Source organism: Lepidothrix coronata, unplaced genomic scaffold (assembly GCF_001604755.1).
Source record: "Lepidothrix coronata isolate B3197 unplaced genomic scaffold, Lepidothrix_coronata-1.0 Scaffold57, whole genome shotgun sequence".
Taxonomy (NCBI): domain Eukaryota; kingdom Metazoa; phylum Chordata; class Aves; order Passeriformes; family Pipridae; genus Lepidothrix; species Lepidothrix coronata.
In genome coordinates this window covers 4,685,846-4,711,565 of record NW_016690237.1, presented here as the reverse complement: position 1 = coordinate 4,711,565, position 25,720 = coordinate 4,685,846, and the positions used below count along the sequence as shown (strand labels likewise).

Below are 25,720 nucleotides of genomic sequence, written 5' to 3'. Positions count from 1 at the left end.
CAATTTCTTAACTGTTTACTTACTCTCTCCAGCAATGAAGAGACTATTTTTTTCACTCTTTTGAATACAAATTTAAATACTTTCAGATAAAATTAAATAATCTGCCTGAGCTTTCAGGTTAAATCAGCAATCCTCTACCACACAGGTGTTAGAGATAAATCCTTTGTTACACAGTACAAACACACCTGTTTTCAGTATGCTTCCAACACTTCACTTCCTTACCAGACCAAAACAATTTCACTCAGAGCAAGCATGGCTTGTCACATAGTGCATTGTGTAGCTTTAACTTGTGCTTCTTTAGACCATTTTCTAGCTAAAAAGGATCACCACTGCAGGCAACATTAGCCGTGGAGGCAGTTTTCCTATTCTGTGAACAATTTTGAAAGACGAAAGACAATCTTCCCATTTCACACTGTCAGAAGGAAAAAAAAAGAAGGAATGCTTCTCTTCTTTTAATCAAACAACTAAAACTGTGGGACAGGACACGCGATAGATCTTTGACTGTACACACTGCTCCATTTTTTGCTTACTACATGACTGTGTTTTGGCCTGTTCCAACTAGCACCCTCCAAGAGGAAATCTGGGTGTGGTTTGGGGATAGATCACACCACCAGCTGCTCTGAATAAGAGTTATAAACAAGAACTTCAACAGCCTTAACTCCCTCTGCTGCACTCCACCATAATCCCACCAATTTTGTGCTGCCCTATACAGCATCTGTACCCCTTTGGGAGCCACACACTGAGGCACGCAACACAAAGCCTTCATTTTCCTGCCATCAAAACATTCTCCAACAACTTCCAACGTGTCTCTTAAAACAAATATTTTAACTACTTAGGCCTGAGAAAACATGCACAAAAATAGTGATATCTCGGGATGCAGGGGAACCACAGATTCAGTGGAGACCAGGATCCAATGCTATTTAGGTAGGCACAGAGGGTCAGCCTACCTTAGAGGAGTCTGATCCTAATTAGAACAGACACAAAAGGCTCTCTGCTCAGAAGCCACTCTATTTAGAATAAATAAAGCAGCCAAGCTCCATCCACATACCTCATAACAGGTAGGACCTGGGTGCCTAAGAAAGTCCAGGGATTCACATGCAAGAAAAAACCCCAGTGCACCAGGATTTGTGAGTTTAATGGTTGATTATTCACTAGCCTTCTCAGGCAGGTTCCTCCATCTTTCCTCCTGGAATCATTATATGGCTGTACAAATAATAAAATATTTCTTGGAAAAAAGACACCTATGGATTTGAAACTTAGATCCCTGTACCAATGTATGCAAAACTGGGACCTTCTTAAAGACCAGAGTTACTGGAATAAAGTAGACTGTTTTCTTCTCTATGTTTTTGACCAGAAAAAGCTTTTGAAAAAATTAACTGCAAATTATATGTTTCTGCAAGAAGTTTTCATTTTGTGAGAAAGGCCCAGGCTAGCTTTATGTGAGGACCACACACTCCCATGGACAGAAGATGATGATGCTGATGAATTGCTGCTTTCAGCTGTGGGATTTAATTATTCTTATTCTCTACAGCTGGCGTTATTGTGTTGTGATGTGTTTATCTTCTGACATCTCGAGGGGAGGACGAAATAAATTTACTACATTCACAACGCCAAAGGGACAGTTTGAATAAGAAATGCTGCAATAAGACCTGCATGACTATGTCCTCTGGCATGAATGATGAATCCAGGCCCTTTAGATCTTTTTTTCTAGCTGCACTTACAGACTGGAAGCATTTTTTTTTTTAATGTTACAGGAAAATTACACTAAAGTTAAGCCTATTTTGACAAGGTGAAGAAAATGTACTAGTTTATATTGGCTGATGTCTATCTAGCCTGTGTTCCTGAAGCCTTTCCCTTCATTTTTACAGGCTGGCAGGGTCACTAATCCTATTCATTTTCAGTTTGTCAGTCAATAATCACTTATGTGGCACTATGTCTTTGGAAATGACAGCTGAGACAAGATCTGATGCGCAGCCTTCCTTACACAATGCCTTCCTAAATACCAATCTGAGGCGGCTGAAAGGACCAAATACTCTAAATCTGATAATGACATGTTCACCAAGCTTATCATAAACAAGGTTTTGGGGAAGTTTATAACACTGCTGTGTGGGAAATGTCTCTACTCTGATGCCATAATGAAGTCATACGAAGCAGAACAGTCCCTGCCATTGACATTAATGAGAGTCAACTTTTTTTGTTTTGTTCTAAGGCATTTTAATTGTATCACAGGCAGGGACCATCTGGCTTAGGAATGAATATTCAGTATATGCAGCAGATGCTGAAATACTTGAGAGGGAAATGGTACTTCCTGGCTTCCAGCTTGCACAAAATCCAACACTAAATCTGGTGTGGTGCACAGTTAGCTAAATTGTAATTTGATGATCAATGAATGTCTTTTTAGGCTATTATCATCTCATGATTTAGTTATTGTTTACTAGTTTGGACTTCATCTCTTAAAAAAGATCAATTTATGATAAAAATTACTAAAGGATATGGGCGCTAAAAGGGATAACATACTTCACTGCACTCTGCAGAGGTCAGCTCATCAGCCTTTATTTACTGAGAAGTCATAAGGATAGAAATAAATTTTTTTTTTGAGGAATAAACATAATTTCTCCCTTGTGTGTGACAGGTGAAATCCACATTTAGGAAAAATTTAGAGAAAACATTTGCAAAGTGTAAATTTAAAGAACAGGTACCGCAGCAGACAATAACTTTCCTGAGAAAGAATCAAGACGAGAAAGAATGAAACCATTGCTTCCAAAGAACAAGAACTAATTTCACAAATTTTATGAGTGTCACCAGATCCTTTAGTTTGGCCTATCTTATTTCTACAGGAGTGCCTCTCGCTCCAGCTTGTTGGGGGGAAAAACATCAAACTCATTTGGTGGAAAATTTTTCTGAGCTATGTTTAGAGCTGGAAGACAATGTTTCGCAGTTTCGAGAAACTCAAGCTGTTATAACTTTGAGGCGATTATGTATCATGGCCTCTTTACTAGACTCCAGGTTTATTTGTTTAAGTACCTAAATATCCTGAAGCAGCTTTGAAGTGGATGTTGAGCTGTCAGCCTTGTCTGCCACACTGAGCTGCCTCAACTATGAGCAGCCCAGCGAGAGTGGGGGCCAGGCTGCAATCCCTAGGAGGTATTTGACTTGAATGTAACTAGTACAAGTGCCGGCAGAAATGCATTCAAAGGTAGTGGAGGCTCTGCCTCAATATTTTGGAATTAAATCAAACAACATGTTGACTTTCTTCTGAGAGAATGTGATGTGATGCATTTCCTCACTGGAGCTCTCTGGGGTGTGCTGGCTCTCACGAGTGCCAGGTTGCAGTGGGTGAAGCAATTTCCTGCACATGTTCAGAAACCACTCCGAAATACTTCAGGGTGATAATAGTTAAAATCAATATGACCAGAGAGCCATCACCTCATTTTCACTGCATTACTGCCATAATCTTAGAAGAAAGATTCATAAAAATGCACTTGGGAACAAAATTCCAGGAGAGAAGAAATCCATACTACCAACTATCAGCTAACGTTACCAGACAACTGAATTTTCTTGTACTTTTCTCAGGAGAAATTTACCCTAGTGCACGAGACCAACACAAGACTCTTATAGGCTTGAATGCTGGATACTACAGCCCTCAGTAGAGCACTGTTAAAATTGCCAGGCAGGCTTTCAACGTGGGCTTGCTGTGGAGCTAAACATCTTGCGACGACGCAGTTCTTTCAGAGTCAAACAGGGCACACCTCCGGGATGAAGCACTTCTGAATACATAGGCATATCCTAAGCAATAAGCAATATAGCAAAGAGTAGGAGCTGGAGCTGTAAATCAGAAGTCTAAGGGAGTATGGGAAGAGTGAAAGCAAGAGTTTCCCTCTCCTTTGGCTTATAGGAAAAACATATCAAGTGTTATACAAAAATGTGAAAATCTGATAACTGAAGCATTCCGATATCCAAACCTGAAGCTATTCTGACTCAAAAAGAAATTGATACATTTGATTTTCAAGAGGTACAGACATCACACTTCCATGAAGATCAGTATGTTTCTCCATTCCCTGTTGCAAGGCAGAATTTCTTTAGAGCAGTATCTCATCCAAAGAATAGGAAGTGATCAGGAACTATCAGTGGCACTACTATTAGGGCTGTAAGTATGAGATTCCCTCTTGTGATAAATCCAATGTAATTTTATGTGTTCAGTGACATCAGTGAACACATAAATTTCAGTGTCTAATCATTGTCAATATAATACAAAAATGTCTCCCTTGGCACACCAATAAAACTGGGTGGGATTGAGTGCTGCAAACAAGAGACTCAAAACTCACTCTCAGGCATGGGAATTTTGTCAGAATTTTGTCGCCTCAGGAACTGCTGAGCACAACCTAAACTTCTACATGAAACTCTTATGTCAGCAAGGTGAAGTAAGCCCAGTGAAAAAATGCCACCACCTGAAACTGATATTTTAAATGGCAATCACAAGAGGCAAAATAAGTTTAATGTATATAGTTTGGCAAAGCTGCACTCTGCTTCTTTAAGAATGCATTACATTATGAGCATTCTTATTACAATTTTATTGCAATATTCAAGGTGCACTCAGAAGATAATATTTTTTAAAATATGTGTTTATTTGTTTACATCTTATTTTAAAACTACTCTTCCAGCTTCCAGTTTCATTTCTAAAATGAAAGCTAGTGATATTTCCATATCAAAGTTTAAAATTAATTTGCTTTTTGAGACATAGCCCTTGATCTAAAATAGTTCATTTTAATTAGGACATTCAATTTTCTCTAATGAAATCAAGTTCCATTTACCTAATCCAAAACTACTTTCTGAAAGAGCTATAAGCAGTACATTTTCTCAGCACAAGCCCTTGTAAGGCTTGTCCGCATCAGGAGATTGCACCTACACAGCTAAACTGATTTCAGATTGATCTACTAAAATCCCTTTAAAATGTTACCCATAACGGGGTCTACCCCACTTCTGGATCAGTTTTATCAAGCAGATTGAAGTTTCCTAATGCAGACCAGGAATGGATAATAAAAAATCAAGTACCATTAGAAATATGTGTTAGGATGGAAAAGCTAATTAAAAATTGTCCCACCTCCCAGAGCACAACTGTCTGGACCTGCACATCCTGGAGCACTGCCATCTCCCACCACCATTTTTGTACAACTTCCTTCTTCCCTTTGCCCTCTTCTCTGGAACATGTTAGGTACATGTAGACCATGCCAGATCATGTCTGCTTCTCATTAAGAGAATGTACAAGACATTTCTGAAGAACGCTTTGCATATTCTGGCTCGATGTTAGGATGATGTTCTGCCCCCATGCACAGCTCAGAGGCACGTGGATGGATCAGGGCAGAGATAACCAGTGCATGGGCACAGGCAGTGAAAAGCACTCCCTTCCCCTGCTGTGACAGCTCTATTTAAAGTAAATGTTTGTTTGGGGGAAAGCCTGTCTTTATCAATTTTGTACGTCTCATCAACACAGAGAAATGCAATAAATACCACACATTATTACAAACTCTGAAACACCTTCAGTTCCTTGCTGACTGCAGTTTTCACAATACAGGGGCACGGCAACAAAATTATTTAAAAAACTGCATACCTTGAAACACAGCCAGGCTGTCATCCATTTGACCACTTTCACAACCCAAAAAACATGCTTGTAGAGCTCAGTATTCACTACTCCAGGGTCTACTACATTAGCAGTCACATGGCTTCCATTTGCAGTCAGAAGATGCTGTAGTCGATAGGTAAATAACACAAGGGCAAGTTTGCTTTGGGCATAGGCTCCATGGGGTGAATACGAACATCTGCACACAGGAGAGAAAAAGGAAGATGCACATAAAAATAACCAGAAGGGAAATAAAATTGCACAAACATCAAATGTACTCCATTTTGCAATATCCAGCAAACAGCTATACATTGAATCATCAGAAGGAACAGATTATCACTGGCAAGCGTGTTGTTTGCTCAAGTTCTGGTGATTATTCTGTCAGACACCAAGCCTTATTTATGTCAGGGAGATTTATTAAAATAAAATTACACAATACTTGTTGGAATCTCTATGTCAAACTATTTAAACTAGAAATGCTGAGGCATCAATCTCCAAGCCATCATTGCCTTGAGACCCTCAAACTTCTCTCTTTCACTCCCCTCTTCCCAAACATACATACCATGTTCCCACCTAATAAATCCATGTCTGATCATACCACTTCTGATTATTATTATTATTTGTATTGCATCACTATCTACTAGTTGAAGGTTCCTGTGTTGGGCACGGTAGAGATGAGTAAGGTACTCATTGCACCTGCCCCAGTGATGCATCAGAGTGTGCACAGTTAAAGATATGGATAAAAATATGGGCAAGGAGAGTGTCTGCAAGTATAACCACATTATGCCCTATACAGACTTTAAAGCATAGATGGCTGGCTGGGTCTATTCCAAAGAGGTATTACAAAGGAACACAAATTCTGGGAGTTACAGCAAAACCTGTTGAGACTCCTGTGCACCTCATCTGGATGTCAAATGTGCCTTTCTTTAAAGTCAAGCTTTCTAGGAACTGCTGATTAGTTGGGTTTCATTGCATGTAGGCAGCAGTACATTTCTTTCTTTTCTAATAAGCAGGCTAGTTTCAGGCAAATTAGCAGGTATGTCACTTAAAATGCTCCTCCAGACTGGGGCCTCAGCATCACTTCCACAAATTCCTATGCCATGACAATTCACTCCTGTAATCGCTACAGCCTCTCATCTAACCTTATTTGTGCTTAGCAGAACCAAAGGTAAGTGGTGGCATTACAAACAGCTCATAGGCAAAGCAGGCTGAAGCCTAAAGCAACAGGTTCCTGGGGATAGTAAAACTGCTTTGGTCCCCATCCACTTTGCCTCTGCCACAGCCTGGGGAAGTGATGTTGCATGCTGCCGCTGCCCATGTGGAGTCAGGGGCTAGGACTTGTGGGGCAGCAGGACTCTAACCTGCTGGTGAAGAGTGATAGAGGGACACAGACCAAGAGCAGAACCCTTCTCCCCAGTTCTCTCCTTCCCCCAGATGCTGTCCTGCCTCTGTGGTGGCCACAGCTACAGCTCTATCCTCTACACTTTCACCGTTGGTGCAGCAAATGCCTGGACCCGGGATGCTCCTACTCTGCTGGAAAGCCTGCTTATAGTTTTCTGTGGCTGCTACTACATGTAAGTTCTTTTATTTTGAATGAACAGCAAATATATGAGTTCTTTTTGTTATCTCATTCTTATTGAATATCTTATTTATAATATGCTGTACACTTCACCACAGAAGGCACAGGATGTTAAGAAACAGGCAAACTCTCTGCAGAGGTATAAGGCTACTGAAGCAATTTAACTGCCCATGTTATTTGAAAGTACTCAGAAACTTGGAGACACAACAGTAAATCATACAGCTCAGCTACAGGAAGGAAAAGACAACAATGCTGAATGTCCAGTGCATCTCTTTTCTTTTTTTTTTTTCCCTGTTCTATTCTTGCTGAAGCAAATCACTAACAAATGGTCTACAAAAGAGTTATATAAATTGAGAACAAAAAAGGGCAGCTGATTATAGGTGGCCCTTGCACCAACCAACGGTTTCAGCTGTAACGTGTTGGATAATGTAGCTCCACTATCATAAAGATATCACCTGCACCTTCGGGCAAAATGGGCTATTTTAAGAATAAAGAACAATCACTGCATGAATACAAAAGTGAGTCGGCATTAGTCAGGAAATTGCAGTTACATTTTAAATTCAGTAATGTCTGTGCTCTGATCTGAGACACTCAAAATGTCACCTTATGCTTCATGCATATTTCAACCCTTTTAACTTGAAGGACCAGATCCTCAGCCGCTACAGGCTTCTCTTGTGCACAGCCATGTGGGGCAGAGCTCACGCCACCCCTGGGAAGAAGCACTCATCCCAAGCTGCCTGGGGCACCCAGTTGGCAGCTAACCCTGGCTCTCCTCCATCAGTGCCACCATCCCCCACTGAATGCAACCTGGGGCACAGGACAAGCTTCCTGAGTTGAATTAGAGTGATCTTGTCTGGCAAGTGGATCGCAGGTAAGCATGGCTGGGGACTACTCTAACTTGTTCTGCCTGGGTCTAGTCTGGCCTTCAGTAACCTTCAGATGCCAGGCAAGAGGATGGTAGACTCTCCCCACGATTTCCCATTCCCACATTTTGTGTGAGTGCTGTTTTGACTTACCTTGTGGCAATGAAGCATGAAATACAAGGGCTGGATCCTCAAAAGCCTTGTATTTGCATAGATATCTATGTCAGAGAAACACGAGTGCTGAGAAGATATAAAAAACTACCCAATCAATGAGGAAGCCTTTTATATCACAGTGCAGAGATGCAAATGATTTGCAAGGCAGCAGAGAATCAGACTTCAATAACATGCTATAGATTTAAGGATATAAAATTGGATACACAGAGCAGACCCTTTTGGCAGCACCCCTGCAATGATTACCTGCTCTCTTCTCATTTCCTTTGTGTGTGCTTTTTGCTTTCCAGGAACCTAACATCAATGGACTACATAAGACAGAAGAATAACGTGACACAGAACTGACAAGGATTTTTGTTGAACAACTGTTTTGTTTGTGAGACCCCATTTTATTAGAATCATGTTGTTTAAATGCCACGTTGAAAAAAAAAATCAACATTGGTTACTTGACGTCATTATGTCATTCTTAACTTTATGTATCAGTAAAACAGGCGCACTTAGGCTTCTGCACCTATACCATGATTGCATCTCCCATGCACATACATGTAGAATCACAGAAGGGTTTGGGTTGGAACAGACCTTTAAAGATCACCTAGTCCCAATTCCCTCCCATAAGCAGAGACGTCTTTCCACTTGACAAAGTTGCTCAAAATCCCATTCAGCCTGGCTTTAAACATTTCCAGGGATGGGGCATCCACACTTTCTTTGGACAACCTGTTCCTGTGCCTAATCATCCTCATCATAAAATTTTTTTTTCTTTTGTCCAGTCTGAGTCTACCTTCTTTCAGTTTAAAACTGTAAAATGTATTCTTCTTATGCATGGAATTATCTGGCTTTAAAGCCTATGCATCTTAATCTAGCCTCTCTTGGCACTTCATGCTCTGTATGTACCTTTTCCACAATGAATGAAAGTATAATTGCATAGTAAAAACCACTGACATTATGCATTTCCACATTCTCTGAAGGCTCTAAAATCTTTCTGAAATGAAAGTGCACGCAAGAGGCAAACCATCCCAAAGCAGAACACCACTTAACAGAAAACTGTGCTGGCACACATGAGGTGCCTGTGACTCTTGGACCCCTGAGGACACAGGGTATTGATGCTTCACAGTAAGGCAGGCAGGCTCTCAAGCAGAGAAACTCTGCCTCCTAAGAAGGTGACCAGCCAGGCTCCCAACTCCCAGTGGTAACCATATAGGATGCTGGCCAGTTGGCTAGACCTGGAAGTACTGGGGTTCAATGCCCAGGGATTCATCCTAATAAATGTTTGAGTGACACCAAACAGTACGTGCTGTGATATGGCAAACCTGTACACAGTCAGCAGCTAGGAAAAGTGTAGCAAGGACTTCGTAGGAAGAAGTTCAGTGGGAAAGCAAGGCACATCTGGCATCAGGAGCTTTGAAAAGTTCATGCTCACCCACTCATTGGAGTGGGGTTCTCTGTGGACCACTCTTTCTACCATGGAAAACAGTGTCCCCTGGGGGATGCCCCTTCATAGTATTTTGTTGAGTCACTGCTGATAAAACAGGGCAATGCCCAACTCACTAAACAAAAACTATAGGAGGAGGTAAAGCAGATAGAATTTATTTAGCTGCTTTGTAATCTGGTCAAAAGGGCAGTTATATACATGACCTTCTCCTTCCTTTGAAAATAATGTTTTATTGATTCTATACTGATGAATAAAGGATCAGGATAATGCAGGTTCTACATTTTGTGTCAAATTAATTTTTAGCAGGAATTCTTACTTTTGGCTTAAGATTTTTTTGCAACATAGCCTACATGTTTGAATTGTCATTACAAAAATTAGGGAGGAGAAGAGAAAGAGTTTGTTTCATATTTTTGCCAGAACAATTTTAATATTTAATATTTAATTCTGGAGTGAATGCCTTGTGGTTTGTTGATTTTTTATTTTGATTTTTTTCTTTTTTTCTTCTTTTCCACCAGAAGCTGATTTTGCCACTTATCTCCATGGTGCTGTCTCCAGCAGCAGTCTCCGTATACAATGTATTTGTAAAAAATAATGAGAAGCCAAATTTCAAACTGAAGCCTGCAGTAGCTAATTAGGTGTTTAAATATGAGCTCAGTTGCTATCCCAGTTTGAAAACTGGATCCATGTTTAGCATGTCCCTTGGCAATCAGTCTTCTTCTTGTTTCTTTTCTGGCTGGCTTTAGTTGGTCTGTGTTCTGTAGTGGTGTCCCATTTATGTCCAGTGATCTCATGTTTAGTAAAGAGCATTAAGTAAGTTCAGGGTACCCACTGAGTAACAGCGGAAACAAAACTGCTGCTCAGCACAGACCACTTCCTTCACACCTCCTGTGCATGGGCTTTCTTGTTGCTCTCAGCTTTTTCACTCTCATTCACAGCTCCTTTAGCATGTGGAGGAAGTGGATAAGGACCAACTGACAGCACCTTTTCCCTTCCCCACCACATCTTGCTTCAGCAAGAGGTTTGGAGGACCTGTGACTATCCTGACTGACACACAGGTCAGCCTGACACACTGACAGCCGGTGCTAGCAGTGAAGGTTTCCTGATGTTGACCTCTTTCACACCACACGTGTCTTGCACATGTCTTTCACCCATCACCATGCTTCCCAATTTCCAGGGTGTTAAGTAGAGGGCAGAGTGCACCAAGATCAAACTGCAGAACGACTCAGCTGCTATGTGCTCCATTAAAAGACAAGTGATGCAAAACGTGGTTGACATGCTGGGTTTTTTAATGAAAGGACAGCCACACAAAATTTCAATATAGGCCTTAGAATGAATCAGAGAATTAGGCAAAACACAGGCTTGCTGTATTAAAACAAGTAAAGCTTCCTAATGATTTATGTATTAATCTTGGAATACATCATCATCATTGCTTAGTCAAGACTATAAAAGTCTATTATTAAACTCTCATGAAGCTTTCACAGTCTTAAATTTTCTTTCTCTGGGGAATGCAGCACAAGATGCAGTTTCTTTCTCTTTTCCTATGATAAACCAAAGGCTGAGTTCTAAACGTTGCTTATTAGATTAAAGCAGGCTTCCTGACAGCACTACATATATTTACCCTGTGAACACATTTTCTGAATCTCATCAATTGGGATAAAAAATGATACACAGAGAATGAGAAAAGACCGAGATGGAGAAATGAGAAATGAGGAATGTAGCATCAGGGACTCCTAAAGAGCTCTCATGACCCGGTGATGAACTTGTTCAAAAGGAAGGCTACAAGACCAATACATGAAATTGGTAGTTCTACACAAACTAAAAAGTAAATAATTTATGTCCTAATTTGTGACATGGACGTTACTTAAGCACCCATAGGACAGTGACACTTTCAGAGCAACCCACCTCACCCTATCATTCTGAACTATGGACAAAGACTGACCTCATCTCAGAGGCCAAATCTCTCTTCCTGCACTGAGCTCCTCAGTTCCACATGCTGCTCACACGCAGCTCTGGCCAAATCCGGGCTTTCTCTAGCATCTTTATCTTACTGTAGTAAAATAACATTTTTCTTCTTAAAATTAGACTATAAGGGTAGAAACTCAGAGCTAGGAGATGCTCCCTTTCTCTAACAGGCAAAATGTTGGTGATAGTCTCAGTAACTGATATCTCTGCAAATAAGTGAATCCTACCTTGTGCTTAACCCATAATTCAATAGAAGCCACAAACTGGAAGCTGAATTGTGTTTTGGTTTCTTTTTTAAAGTCTTGTTTCCCAACTTCCAGCACTTCACTGTATAAATACAAAGCATTTAGTGACTAGCCCCTTGTTACAGCCTGTGGGAAATGCAGAGGGAACAAAAATTCATTTATTGTCTCTGGAGGACTACATTTAGTAAAGGAACCTGGAATGTCTTTATTATAAAATCATTTATGAAAGGTAAAATAAGCAGGGGCTTGTCATCTTGGGCGTTACTGTCATCAAGACAGAATCAGTGCCTCAATTTTCATTTGGCTGATCCCTACTTCTAATGACAGGAGATGAGATGCCAAGTGCCCTTCTGATTTACTGAGTTTTGCTGTGTGCAGTTCAATTGCTGTGTGCTCAGCACAGTTCCCAAATGTATCAAACATGGACTCAAAGCCTGGACATCTCAAAGTCTCACGAGAATCAGTATCTTTAAAAAAGTCAAATTTTTCTGTTTGTGTACAGTTGGTTTCAACTGTTTGGGATTATTTTAAATATCAATGGTAAATTCAAGTTGTAATTACTGTAATTTCATTCTCCTGGGAAATATATTTCTTTATTTAGAATGATATAAATTGCCTCTTTTCTATAGTCGGGGCATGTGATGCAGTATTAAGTACTTGCTAAGAGTTGAAGTGGCAGTTGAGCATAATAGGATCCCTTCATTTAATTAAAAATCTCCATTAAAGAAATGAATGAGTAAATATATAAAAGAAAGCAAGATTTTGCCTTGCTGCAACCAAGAAAAAGATAAAGGCTTCAAGACCTACATTCTGGGTTCTCATGACCCTTTTGAGTGATGGGGAAACATCATGGCCATATATCTTTTCATATTATCTTGGATAATCTGGATCTCAGGTTATTGAAGATTGTTACACATCTTGTAAGATTATCTCTTGGATTATAAATGGGAGGAGGTTCTCTCCACCCACTTGTGGAAAGCTTCCTAAGTCTCCTGCAATAGAGCTTCTAAGTTGAAAGAAGCAATGAGGTTTCTAATGGTTTCTTCTCTTCCACCAGAAGGCACACAGGACCAAAAAATGGCCCAGTAATAACTTGAATAATCCAAAATATTTTTAAAAACCATCTTAAAACTGGTGTAGACTTTTGCAGACCAGCTGCACATTCTGAGATTTTCATTCTGGGACTCAAAAGGAACTGTAGAGTCTGAATATGTATAAAAAAGTGCTGCCATTTCAAATCTAGTGGAGTGTACGAAATGTGGTTAGCAGATTTACAGTAGACTATGTTAGTGTATATATGAAGATAATTTAAGGTTTCGTTTTGTGGCGGGCTGAACCAGCTGCCTTGGATTTAAAGAGGTGCTGAATGTGTTCTGCAAGTGCAAATATTCCCCACACTGAAGGACTGGTCTGTCTTACCACACAATGTGGCTTGAATGTACACACATACTGCAAAATCATTTTTCCTTTGAGATGCCTGTAACTACTGTGCAGAAAACCCTATGCCATTAATCTCTGTCTACAGAAACAGCAAAATATTACAAAGTCAGGCACAACATAATTTTGAAAATCAGTTTCTGTTTGTTCAAACAATTTAGCAACTTCTGCTTTTTAAAATTTTTCTTATGCAGTGAGAACATGAATATCACAGCTTCAAACTGAGTGATAGAAGTGACTGACTCCTAGAGCGTGCATTAAGACAAGGAACAAACTCACAAAGAAAGACAGCTATTTGTTAAAAACCATCACAAGAATTCTTCCTCTTAGGTGGAAGACCTTCCTAGGTTAAAGAAGAAATACAGCTGAAATGCCAACAGGTACATGAGAAATTAAAATGTGGAAGTTTTTGCATCCACGAAATTATTCAGTCCAGACATAGCAAGAAGGGCTTTTGTTTGCGTACTGTACATCAACAGCAGCACTCGTCCACTGTCAGAAACCACATGGGATGTAAATATGAAAAGGGCCTCTGAAGCGGGGGTGTCTTACTTAAGGAACATAAACAAGCCAACTTCAGCAAAACAAAAAAACCTACAAGAAAGGAGGAACGTACAAAGTGGTCCACAGCCAGTATTGCAGACTGGCTATTTCTAAGTACCATAAAGCACAGTGTCAGCAATTGCTTTCTGTACTGTTAGGACTTAGAGCTGAGTTTTGGTTTTTGCTTTATAAATTTCTCAACACTGTGTCAGCCTGGAACACTATAAACAGGCTTCTGTAATGGAAACCCAACCATTTCATAAGAAGGAGCACGGCATGGCCTGGGACCAGACTGCATGAGATCTCTTCCACTTGCAAACACACCAGAAGCAAGTGAAATTAGGCAGGTTTGGCTTTCTAGGAAATGACGAGAAGTTTCATGTCCAAACACTGAAAAACTAACACACAGTCACAGAGCTGCCCTGCTCTAGCCCAAATGAAAAAAGAACTAAAAGAAACTGCCGAACAATCAAACTGATTGATTGATCGATCGATTGATGCTGGCAATTCAGATACTAAACATGCCCACCACTCCTTTAAAAGCTCTTGAGCTTGTCCTAAAGCTACTGTGAGCGACAGTGCTCCTTAGTGTGTCACTCTTGGGAGGCTGAGACAGTGCTGTGTACAGCCTTCCTCCACCTTCCATGGCAAGAAATGCAGGGCTACTTCAGCACCCAACATACGATGAGAACAGAAGAAATGGAGTAACAAAGCTACAACTATATAAGACATTCTGGCAGTGTTAAAACTCCTGGGGGCTAAAATATTTTATATTTACAGTGATTAATTTTATTTAGAAAGCACAGTTTTCACAACATATTTTTAATAGAGAATTTAATCAAAAGACCAATTTTCATGTACAGGTTTAAGTTTTAACTGCTTGGTCTGCTGTTGAACAGATGAAGTTCTCCTTTGCTGAATGAAGAGGATTAGGACAGGGAGTAGATAAAAGGTTAAGAGTTACCAAATCACAGAGGCAGAAATCTGCCTTTGCCTCCCTACATAACACCTCATAATCTTTAATACATGTGGCAGGACATGGGATGTGTGGCTATGAAAAACCAGAGGCAAAAGCAGGGCTGAACCTGGAGGGGTTTTGTATGAAGTAAGCTGGTAATTTTGACTGTTTCTCTTAGCACATTATTCCAGGGCTTTACAGGCATGTATGCCAGCCTTCCCCAGCTATGCTAGGCAGCCCGAAGGAGGAGGTACTGGGATGATGGTAGTAGTTAAGGCAATTGAGAAGAATGCTTAAACTATTTGAATAATCAACCAGGACCTGAAGTTCAAAGCTTTTAAGGTTCACTCAGCCTTAATGAGTCTTTTTGCTGACAGGAAGATGTTAAACTAACTTTCCCTCTCAAGGGTGACAAGCTCTCTCCACTCCCAGTCCCTTTTGCCTTCTCTATCACACGAATGCAATACATTAACTTTCAAATTACCGTAGAACTGGTGCTAGAAAACAGCACATCTACAAGACTCACTGTCATGAGTGCCACAGAGACCTGGCTTCTCCCACCCAACCCATGGTGCAGAGAGGCTGGGCAGCAGGAACACCCCTATCTCACATACTTACCAGCATGTTGCAATTTTGAACTAGTTCAGAAACGCTGTGTCCTATTAAATCGTTAACCATTACTAATAATCTATTGTTAAGATCATTAACTCCTTTTAGACAAGAAGGAATTTAACATTGTGACAACAAAGTAGCTACATTTAATGGCCTTGAATACATAGAAGTACCTTTGTACCCGTTATTGGTTGCAGAAATTGATAGGGATCACATAGATAAAATACTTGATGCATATAAGCTAAAAACTGTCTTTTGGACTGATGAATTGGTTTGCTGATACAGTAGCCCATTTATTTTTTTAAATTAATTTACAGAATTTGAGATCTGTGCCTTCCCCAGCACAGTCATTTTCCAGGCCAGCAAGTCAATTTTTGCAATTAATGCTAATTGCTGCAAACACAAGGGATGATTTTGCAAAGCAGCAAATCCTTTTGCATTTATACAGAAAGTATTTGGCAAAGAAGGACTGAAATACCCTTTTGTGTGTGCAGTAAGCATTTGAATACTTATCATCTAACATAGACAGGGAAACTTGATAACCTGCTGCAGGAAGGACATATTTAACTGAATATAGCACTGTGCTGCAGTTGGCATTTGGTCCTGTCAACAGAACATGATTTATCTTGCAAATAGAAACAGAATATGCAATAAAAGTCATTGTGGGGAAGCTGCTTAAACAATAGAACTCAAACAAAACCATATATTCCTCAAGTAAAATAAAACCTATAATAATACATATCTATCTTATGATCTAGAAGAATCTTTTATGATTAAAATTTCTGCATTTTCACAGCATTTTATTTAACCACAGTCCAGTGACACAGCTCTTACACGTAATTGTGAAAAGTCTTCTGTACTGACTAAAATGGATTTACAGAAAAGGGGTAATAATTAAAATCCCTTCTACTTCCTTTTACAAATTTTCCTTTATTATATAAAAATTTGGAAAAAAGACCCAACAGTACTATGCTGCTACTATGCTTTATCACCTTCATGTTTGTTTTCACTTTAATTGAAGATATTACACTTCCAGCTCTTTCAGTCAAAGAAAAGAAATAAAGAAACTTTAAGTGACAGATCAATTGTGAGAAGGCACTGGAGGAACAAACCAGGAATTCAAAAAATAAAAGCTTTTCCTTGGAAAAAATGTTGACTCATGAAACCATTCTTAGAGGAAAAAAAATCTTCTTTAAACAAATATACAGCTTAAAAAAAAGGAAAAGTAGTTTGAAACTGATGGAGATACTTCAGTAGGATGGCTTAGAAATTAAAGGTTTGGAGTTTCAGTTTTATTGTCATACTTCAAAATCCAAATGCCAATGTATTCACAGGGATAATTACAAATAAATTAAACCCAAAATATTTTGAAATCACTGAAATCAAATGTTTTAGTTTGAAAAATGGATTTATATTTTCCAAAAGTAATACAACATTTTAGCTTTTAGTTGCTGTTCGTGGAAAATATTTTCAAAAATTTCAGTAATGCTGATGGAAAAAAATCCTCAACTTTCTGCCCAAATTTAATACAACTTTTTTTACCAACAAACATCACACACACAGAAGAAGAGATGAAGGACATGGCTTATCCAAGAACAGGAGGTCTCCAGCCACTTTACTTGACAGATTTTCCCACCAGTACATAACACTTCCTGTTACAGTTCCTTATGAACTGCTTAACAGAGGAGACTAACTGGACCTGTCTGGTCTCTTCTGAATCCTCCCAGGTGCTGGGCAGAGCTGTTTACCCTATTTTACTCATGTGGCAGCTGAGAATTTTGCAATTCTTTTCATTTAACCTCTATTGTCTCTGACATGATTCATGCACTAGGGCAACAGGGAAAAAGTATAGAAATTATATATAATATATTCAGCTTGAAGAGTTTCAAAAAACATCAGCTCTTTCTGCAGTTGGAAAGTAGAGAAAAGAGAGAAGAAAAGTGTGACTAACTCTTCTTAAATATAGAGAAGATGTGCACCAGAAAAGGAGCTGTGTTACTGTGGTGGGAGAGTTCATATATCTGTGATTCACAACATTACAGGGCCCATTTGGTATGCAAAAAGAGAGGATGATAAAAGGAATAGTTAGTCATGGAGAAAAAGCTAGACAGAACACACAAAGATGCTAACTCCTGGGAAAGGGTGCATATTTAAGTGTGATCCACTGTCTGGGAAAGGTAATACAGTTTATTTTCTTTATTTTCCTAAAATACCTTCTTACTTTGGTTGGTAGAGTACTTGAAGGAGTGTCCTTCATCCCACCCTTGAAAGAGCACCATGAACTCCAGTGCACTGCTCAAACCTATCTCTACCTAGGTAGACGGTACATTATTCTTCAAGCTTTTGCTAAAAGCAGACAGCCAAATTCTCTCATGATCATGTTCTTTTCTCCCCTCACTTTAGAAAGTATTCTTTAAGGCAGGCAGAAGAGGAAAAAACGACATGCCAGCTGTGCTGCTGGAGCACATGGTATATAATGCTTTGCATGCAATTGCTGAAATCACCACTGTTGAAATGCTTGCAGATAGATGGTGTTTCTGTTAAACTTTCACCTCCCAGAAAATAGTCACATTTAAAGCAGGGATGAAGGAGAATGATTTGCCTTAGGGATCCCCCTTGTCGACTCATGTGATTGCTGTTGAAAATGGTCTGGATCTAAAAGACCACAAAGGTGTTTGATGTTCTTCATATATATCCTTCAGCAAAAGAACTGGGAGAACAGTCAGTGCTCCTGTGTGTTTGCATTTTCAATAACACACGTGAAACAAGCTGTGCCCTGCCAGTTTGGAACAAGCTCTATCCTGCCTTGATGTACCTATGCTGAGTCTCTTCTACTGGTGTGTGTGAAGAGGGTGGGCAGGAAGGGGGAGAAATAACATTCATAGGGATGAAAAAGGAGTGGGGCCAGGTGAAGAAGATAAGAGGAAGATAAATGGAGGGAAGGAAATTAATTGGTGGGCAGAAATAAGACACTGTCCAAAAAAAAAAGAAAGAATTTAGATAGGGAGGGAAAAGGTAATTGAGATAAAAAAGCTCAAAAGACACAGGTGAAGAAGCAGGTGGGCATAAGGAAAGAGATAAAAAAGGAAAAAAAAAAGTAAAATGCATAGAATATAAAGACAAAATTAGATTAACCATCTCACCAAAAAGGAGCTGACAAGAGTAACATGGGGAAAATCAGATTGGTAAGATGGCAGAAACAAACCTAAAAGGAAACACGGAAGACAGTAACATAAGCTGCATTAAACAATGTTCATGGGACAGGCCTTCCAACAATTATTTGTTATGCTGTTGCCCTGTGGTCACTGATAGTGGTGACGTCTGGTGTCAGATCAGGCCTCTCAGCACCAAGGACAAGTTACAAGGAGAAAAGGACACAGCTGTGACTGCCAATCCAGTCTCCGGAGTGGTAGAAGGATTCCATAGAAAAGCCTCTGGTAAAGCAGAGAACTGAACCTCAGTTTACTGTCTCCTTTAAGTCAAGACAGTCTTCTGTCTTTCCTTCTCTGCCACGTTTGATGGATGAATCCCTGCTCTGCTACTGCCATTCACCTCCAGTCAGGACACTAGCCCAACCAATATCTAGGAATAATGGACAAGAGTATGGTAAACAATTCAGTACGCTGCCAGCAGAGAATACAGCCCCCCTTTCTCCAATAATGACTCCAGATTGTTTTGCTGCCTTCCTGCAAGGTTAGGACTACCAGCCAATCTGGGAACATACACCCAAGTCATAAAATGAATTATGGCTAACTAGTGCAACTCAAAATAAGGAAAAAAGGAGTAGATAATTTTTAGAATTATTTCCCATTCACACAAGCATCAAAAATGATAGATGGTGTCACTGGAGAACTGCAGCACCAGTGGAACACTGTTCTATCACAGTGTTTACCATGGGTGTCTTTACCTCATCCATTAAAGCTCTTAAACACTGCTCTGAATCACAAGGTATCTCCGAGGGCCTGTGGTGTAGGCAATTTCTGTGTATGATATCCTGCAACAGTCCTCTAGGGCTGCTAAACCACCCGCTCATGCTGTAGGCACACACTCAAACACACAAGTGATCTCACTGTTTTTTGCAGCACTATTTATGGCAATAACAAACGATTCATCTGAGTGGGGGATTATTGTCAGTTAGGCCAAAAAAAAATAGCCAGGAGCATCTTCTTACACCTGAACCAAGAAAAGGTTTGGAGCTGAATTCACACCCTGCTCTGGGTCCCACTTGTGTGCCTGTGTGGTTGGAAAGCAGGCACTGCTGCTGCCCCTGAGTGATTCAGAACATCCATGTGGGAACGAGCAGGCAAAATCAGTCAGTCTGTCGTCCTTTGTGGCCCTTCTTACATCAATAGTGTAGAAATGTAAAGGGCACAAAAGCTGCAGGTAAATATGACTGGTGTATTATTATTTTTTATGTCAGACAGGTCATGTCCTTGCTTAACCATAACTTTCCTAACTGAATCATTTCTGGTTCCTTTAAAACATGGGCTAATAATGATGAATCAAAGGTAGGGATGATCCTAACTTAAAGAGGCACAATACAAGACCATGCTATAATCAAGGAAACTACTGTTATCTAGAGACACAGAACAGGTGCAATTAATTCTGTATTCCTCAATTTAGCCCAAAGACATACTAATAGCATTCCCCTTAGCCACCTTGCATGGTGCCATTCAGCACATGCCCATCAGAAACAATGAATACACACATCAACTGAAGAGTAAGGGTAATTTCCTGTGGTAGTTCTACAAGCAAGAGATTAAACTGCGACTACCCCACAGAGTTTAAACAATGGCTTGTAATAAAACTGATGCCATAACATGTAATCAGAAGTTTGACATGCCTAATGCAGCATTCATATGTAAACTGTCTGCAGTAGAAACAGCCCAGCCCTCTAATTTCAGTCTTTGTTCCAAAACGAAACCTTGGGCCAGGTACCTGTGAACACGTGCTGAGGTCCCTGTCAAAGGATGGAGACAAAATTTCTCCATGGAATTAATGCAGATCTCAAACCACCTCTGTGCAGGCAGAAGCTCTCTGGAGCCCATGAGAAGACAGGCTCTGTTTGAGCCTGTTAGTAAGCACACAATTGCCACGCATGACTGCATGGAGAAATTTTCAAGTTTATCTCAGTTACCCTGCCATTCATCTCCCTTAACTAAACCACTCTACACAGTTCCTGTATGATACCAGAGACATTTACCACATCATTTGATGTCTTCCTAATGTTAGAAATATCCCATAAACATCCATCCACAGATTTTCTAAATGAAAGAAGTCACACAGAATTTGTCCATGCATTTTAACCCATCTTAATGGATTAAAAACCCTGGGTGGTCACAGCTCGGATCTCAGTAAGCTCTCCAGGAAGCACAGACAGGACACACAGACAGGAGCTGGGGCTCCAGCATTGGCAGTGAATTGCCAGGCTGATGTGTGAGGGTGCAAGGACCACAAGGGTGGGGACAGGGACAGGGATGGGCAGGATGACACAGCCTGGGGCTGAGAGGCAGATGGGGGAAGTTAGAGCAGAGCTGTGAGGGAAGCCAAGGGCGGGAACTGGCATGTCAGGAGAATTGCAGGACAAGGCGGAGGGAAAAGAGGACAGTGTGGTAGGAGCTGCAGGCCAGTGGGCAGAGCTGCCAGGGAGAAAGGAGCAGCAGGCAGCATGGGCCGGCGCAGCTGTGAGGCAGCTGGGCAGGAAGGGCTAACTGCCCCCCCCCCAGCCAAGTCAGCATCCCCACGCTCAGCAGGCAGGCAGCTAGCAGCCACAGGCATCTGTCTGAGCTCATCTGAGGGTAGGAGCAGGGCCCCTGTGTATGCATCCACTTGAGGATGATGTCTATTAGCATTCACCCAAGCCATTTTAAAACATCCCAGTTATTGAGAGTCTCTCTGATAAGCAGTGACGAGTCCAGGCGCTGCACCACTACCATCACCGCAGCATAGGAATCAGAAAGCGAGGCTTTCAAAGACCGGAATAAAAAACTAAGTTCAGAAGCTTATAAATTATTTGTATCTTTGACTCAAGGCTGCAAGCTTTGTTCAAGCCTGAAAGATATTAAGCAACTGAGCAACTGCTTGAGAATCACCATTCATTTAAAAAAAAAAAAAAAAGGCAACAAAACCCTACCACATTCATTACTCAGTAATAACTCTCTCGGAGTTTAATCAGCACAGGCTTACTACAGATCACTGAATACCAAAAAGGGATAGGTACCTGCTTTGTAAGTCGTTTAGGTGCAATTCGCCTACATAATGGGTGGCTGATGAGACAGTGATGATCCTAGCGTTGTGACTGTGCGTTCCTGATTGCTTCAGCATATCCAACAGGAGGTTAGTCAACAAGAAGTGTCCCAAGTAGTTCAAGCCGAAGTGCTCCTCAAACCCATCCTCTGTCTTCCTTTCAGGGACCAGCATCACCCCAGCTGGAGGAAAAAGTAGAGGTAAAACTTGTTGATTTATTTCAGAGGAGCAGCAAGCTAGATGGAGCACGATCTCCTGCTGCAGAGTGTAAACACAGCATTTAGAGCAATGAGTGAATGGTGATGGTATGTGAAGTGTAGGCACCGAATGATTTCTGACAAGAAAAATGTCAAAACCCCCATTTCAGTTCCTTTATCCTGGTAATATCTAGATTGACTTTCTCCCTCCCCCCCTGCAGGACTGAGGGTAAATGAGTTCATTTGTGAAAAGGGTTTTGAAGACATTAAAAGCTAAATTAACCCACTGCTGTCATGCCAGAATGCAATATTGCAGATCCACAAAAATAATTAATCCATCTGCAAGAGGGAGAGTTTGGTGATCCCAAGAACATTCCCTCCACCAAAGAGCTCAGAGCAGTGGACAAGACCAGGAGAAGCAGCAGATCTGCTCTCCCAGACACCTTTCTCCTGAGTCCTGGCTGGAGTTTAAAGATCTGGTGAGTCTGCATCTGAAATCTGTAACTTCTATCTCACTAGTGTGGGTAAGAAAAGATGTAGTAAAGTTACCCAATATATCTTAATTACTGTGCTTACAAGCAGCTGCATATTGAAATTAGGTTTTCAATGCTTATTTTGGCAATATTTTTGCATAAATATCTACAAACCACAATTTTCAAACACAGTGTCTAAAATAAGTAAGTATCCACATCCCTAACGTGCAATGTTGATTTCAGCATCTTGCAGAAAATTCTGAGCTCATGCATAAATTATATCATGTACTGAGGCTGTGTGGGGGATAACTATCCTGCTCAATTATAGCATAGATTTGAAAACTATAAATTCTTCTTATTTTATTAAAATTTAATTAGTGTACAAGTGGACATGACCTTCGTAATTTAAATGCAGATGGACATGGTTCCTAGAAAATAGTGTTGTAGGATGCTTGTCTTCTCTCTAAAATACATGAATATGATACAGCAGAAAGGCCACCTCTGCTCACAGACATAAGAGAGCGTCAGCTTAATCCTTGCGCTACTTCACCTGCCTATTATGTAGCCTTTATCATCCCATTTCTTGATGTCAGCCTGGTGATGGCACTTTAAATGAGCATCTTAAATTGTACATGCTAAGCCTCTACACCACTCCTTTGGGGGTCCTGCCACCCAACAGTCCTGCTTTGTTGCTGCTGCTTGGACAAAAGGGGAGATATTTTCGGGATCTTTTTAGTATGGCAAACACCCATAGCAATTCACCTATAGCTTCCTACTGCTTAATGGAGAAACTGGAGAAGGAGCATGAGGGGAAGAAATTTGAGAAGATCTGGTTAAGAAATCAAAAGGTTTGGGTGTAACACAGCAACTTAAGACTGTACATAAACGATGCTGACTGATGGTACAACAAAAGAAACACAACGCAAATTACATGATAAGGCTCTACAAAAGCTCTGATTAGCATCTCCCTCTGTCAATATAGCCACTTTCCCAGAACCCTCTGAATGACAGAAAAACCCAGTTAGCAGATGTGGTTTCTCTTCGTGTCAAATCTCTATGGGAAGACACAAATTAGAAGGCATCTGGTGAGGTGTCACACTGTATTCTCCTTCTTCAGCAGCACTTAGTCTGATGGATGGGGCAAATTCTCACAGAGTTGAAAACAGAGTTCTATTTCTTTTCTAAACTGCATATAATCACACTTGGAACCATGGCTGGGACTGAAATCTGGTGTGAAGGTTATGGACAGATGCAAACATGAGACAAGCCCAGTTGTGACTTTTTCTTGTTTTCTGGGAAGAAGGAAAAGGTGGGAACGGCAACAAACCTCAAGCTCCCAGACCAAGTCTCGGCTTGCTACAGTACAAGTTTTAACAAAGACAGAACTCAGCATGAGCTGTTGGAGGGCAGATGGGAACATTGCTGCATCTCAGAGCACCAGGGCTGATACAAGGAAAAGATCTGCATATATCTGAGGCCCATCCTGCCCTCCAAAGCTCTGACACTTGGAAAAGGCAGAAGGAAACAGTTTGCAGCAACAAACAGAGGTCTGTTTGCAGCAACACTGGTAAAATACAAGCCCAAGAAAAGGTAGCCAACATAAAACAGCCTTGGCACAACAAGGCTGCACTGAACCCCAAATGCTGCTTCTGCATCTGCCGGCGCTGCTGCAGGGCTCACTGTAGGACCCCTCCATGCACAGACACATTTCTGTTGGCTGAGTCAGACAGAGGGATGGAGGAATTTGTCCTGAGAGAAGTGTGTTAGACAGCTGCTACAGCCATTCAGCTTTGCATCACGACCAGCAGGCAAACACGGGGAGGCTGTCATTGCTCACATTAGCCCCGAGGATGCCTGTGCCACAGCAACTGCCCCCCTGACCTCCAGAGAGGCACAGGATTTCAAGAACACATAGAGGCTTTGCCCTCCACCCCAATTAGTCTCCACCATCTGCGCTGCGCATTCTGGAAGAAAAAACAGACCTGAGCTCAGGTCAGGAGACAGAAAAAATTTTCACTCATGCAATGCACAACTGTTAAGATACACACTTCTCAAAATTATTTTGCTCATTCTTCAGAAGTGCCCTCTGAGAAGAAATTGTGGTCAAGTGTTTGAGCAGTCACAATCACCTCTGCTTGCATTTGATGCTACTACAATTCCCTTTTTGTCTTCAATAGCTGGTCAAATAATAACAAGCCTGAACACCTTTGAAAGGCTTTTTTTTCCTTTTTTTAAAGGCTCTCATCTTTGAGGTGGTTCATATTAAGGCTGTCAAAAAAATCTTGCCCTGCAGTCTGAGGGCAGTTTCTCTTATTTGAGGAGAAGCCATTTTAATTCACTGAAAGTGAGCATACAAAGGAATACCCAACAGGCAACTGAACCTGGATGCTTCCCTGACAAAAGGGAAAACCTTGGAAGTGTAGCAGCAAGCTCTCTTTTTTAAATTATTAACTACCTAACATTCAGTAGATACTAAAATTGGCATGCTATTGATTTTCTCTTGTCCAGAAACATCATCAGCTTTACTTAAGGGCCCCAAATGGTAACTCAAAGAATGAAAACTGCTTCTATTTTTAATTCTTTGAATTAATCCAGTACTATCTGAAACATTAGCAAACCCCTTATCTCTTCATTGCAAACTAAGAACAATTCTTCTAGTATGGAATCTATACAACTCAGTATCTTTCCAATTTTAATTATCAATAGTCAGCCTCACCATTTTTTTGGAGTGCATGTGAAATTTGAAGTGGCAGCACACAAACCATTAATGTCAAACACCTCACTTCTGATACAAGCATCTTATACTTTTTTCCCCCTGATTTAGCTGGATTGTCTCCAGAAGATGGCATGGCATTAGAAAATGAATTAATAAGTAAGCTGAACATGAACTTTTACTTTGTAATTGATTAGCTGTTACGGAAATATTCCAGCAAAAGACTGACAGCATGTGCACAGAAAACTGCCTAAATGACACATGGATGTATGCTTTTGCAGGAGTAGAAATAAAATAGAATAAGGAAAATATTTTTCTGCATAACTATGCTGAACAGCTGCTCTTCTTATAGATATAGTAATTCACTCCAATGTGCTGCAGTTCTGCATTTATGTAATATGGTCAAATTATACATATTTTTAATTAGCTTTAATGAATAAAAAAAATTCTATCGTTTTTTGCTTCTATGACTAGGCAAAAGTTGTATTTTTCACTCAAAGAATGAATATACCTCAAGGGAACTGTCTTTGTAAACAGGCATTTATAGCGATTTTCTATTAAAGTTTCTAATGAAACTCTTGGTTTCTGATCCATCAATTAATCAAGCCTTGTGTGATTTTAAGAGCAAAATGGATCTGATAGCGCACACAACATAACCAAAAAGTTTATGATACT

The 25,720-nt window shown here is 40.5% G+C and overlaps 1 protein-coding gene across 3 annotated transcripts in view; it reads right to left on the bottom strand.

Moving 5' to 3' along the window:
* Positions 1-25,720, bottom strand: part of DHRSX (dehydrogenase/reductase X-linked) — a 205,655-nt gene that overhangs the window by 25,077 nt on the left and 154,858 nt on the right. For all 3 annotated transcript variants that reach the window (XM_017816637.1, XM_017816635.1, XM_017816636.1), the window contains 2 exons: positions 21,637-21,844; positions 5,609-5,816 (listed from right to left, as the gene is read on the bottom strand). In XM_017816637.1, the coding sequence (XP_017672126.1) occupies positions 5,609-5,816; positions 21,637-21,844 (416 nt within the window). The remainder of the gene's footprint in view (positions 1-5,608; positions 5,817-21,636; positions 21,845-25,720) is intronic.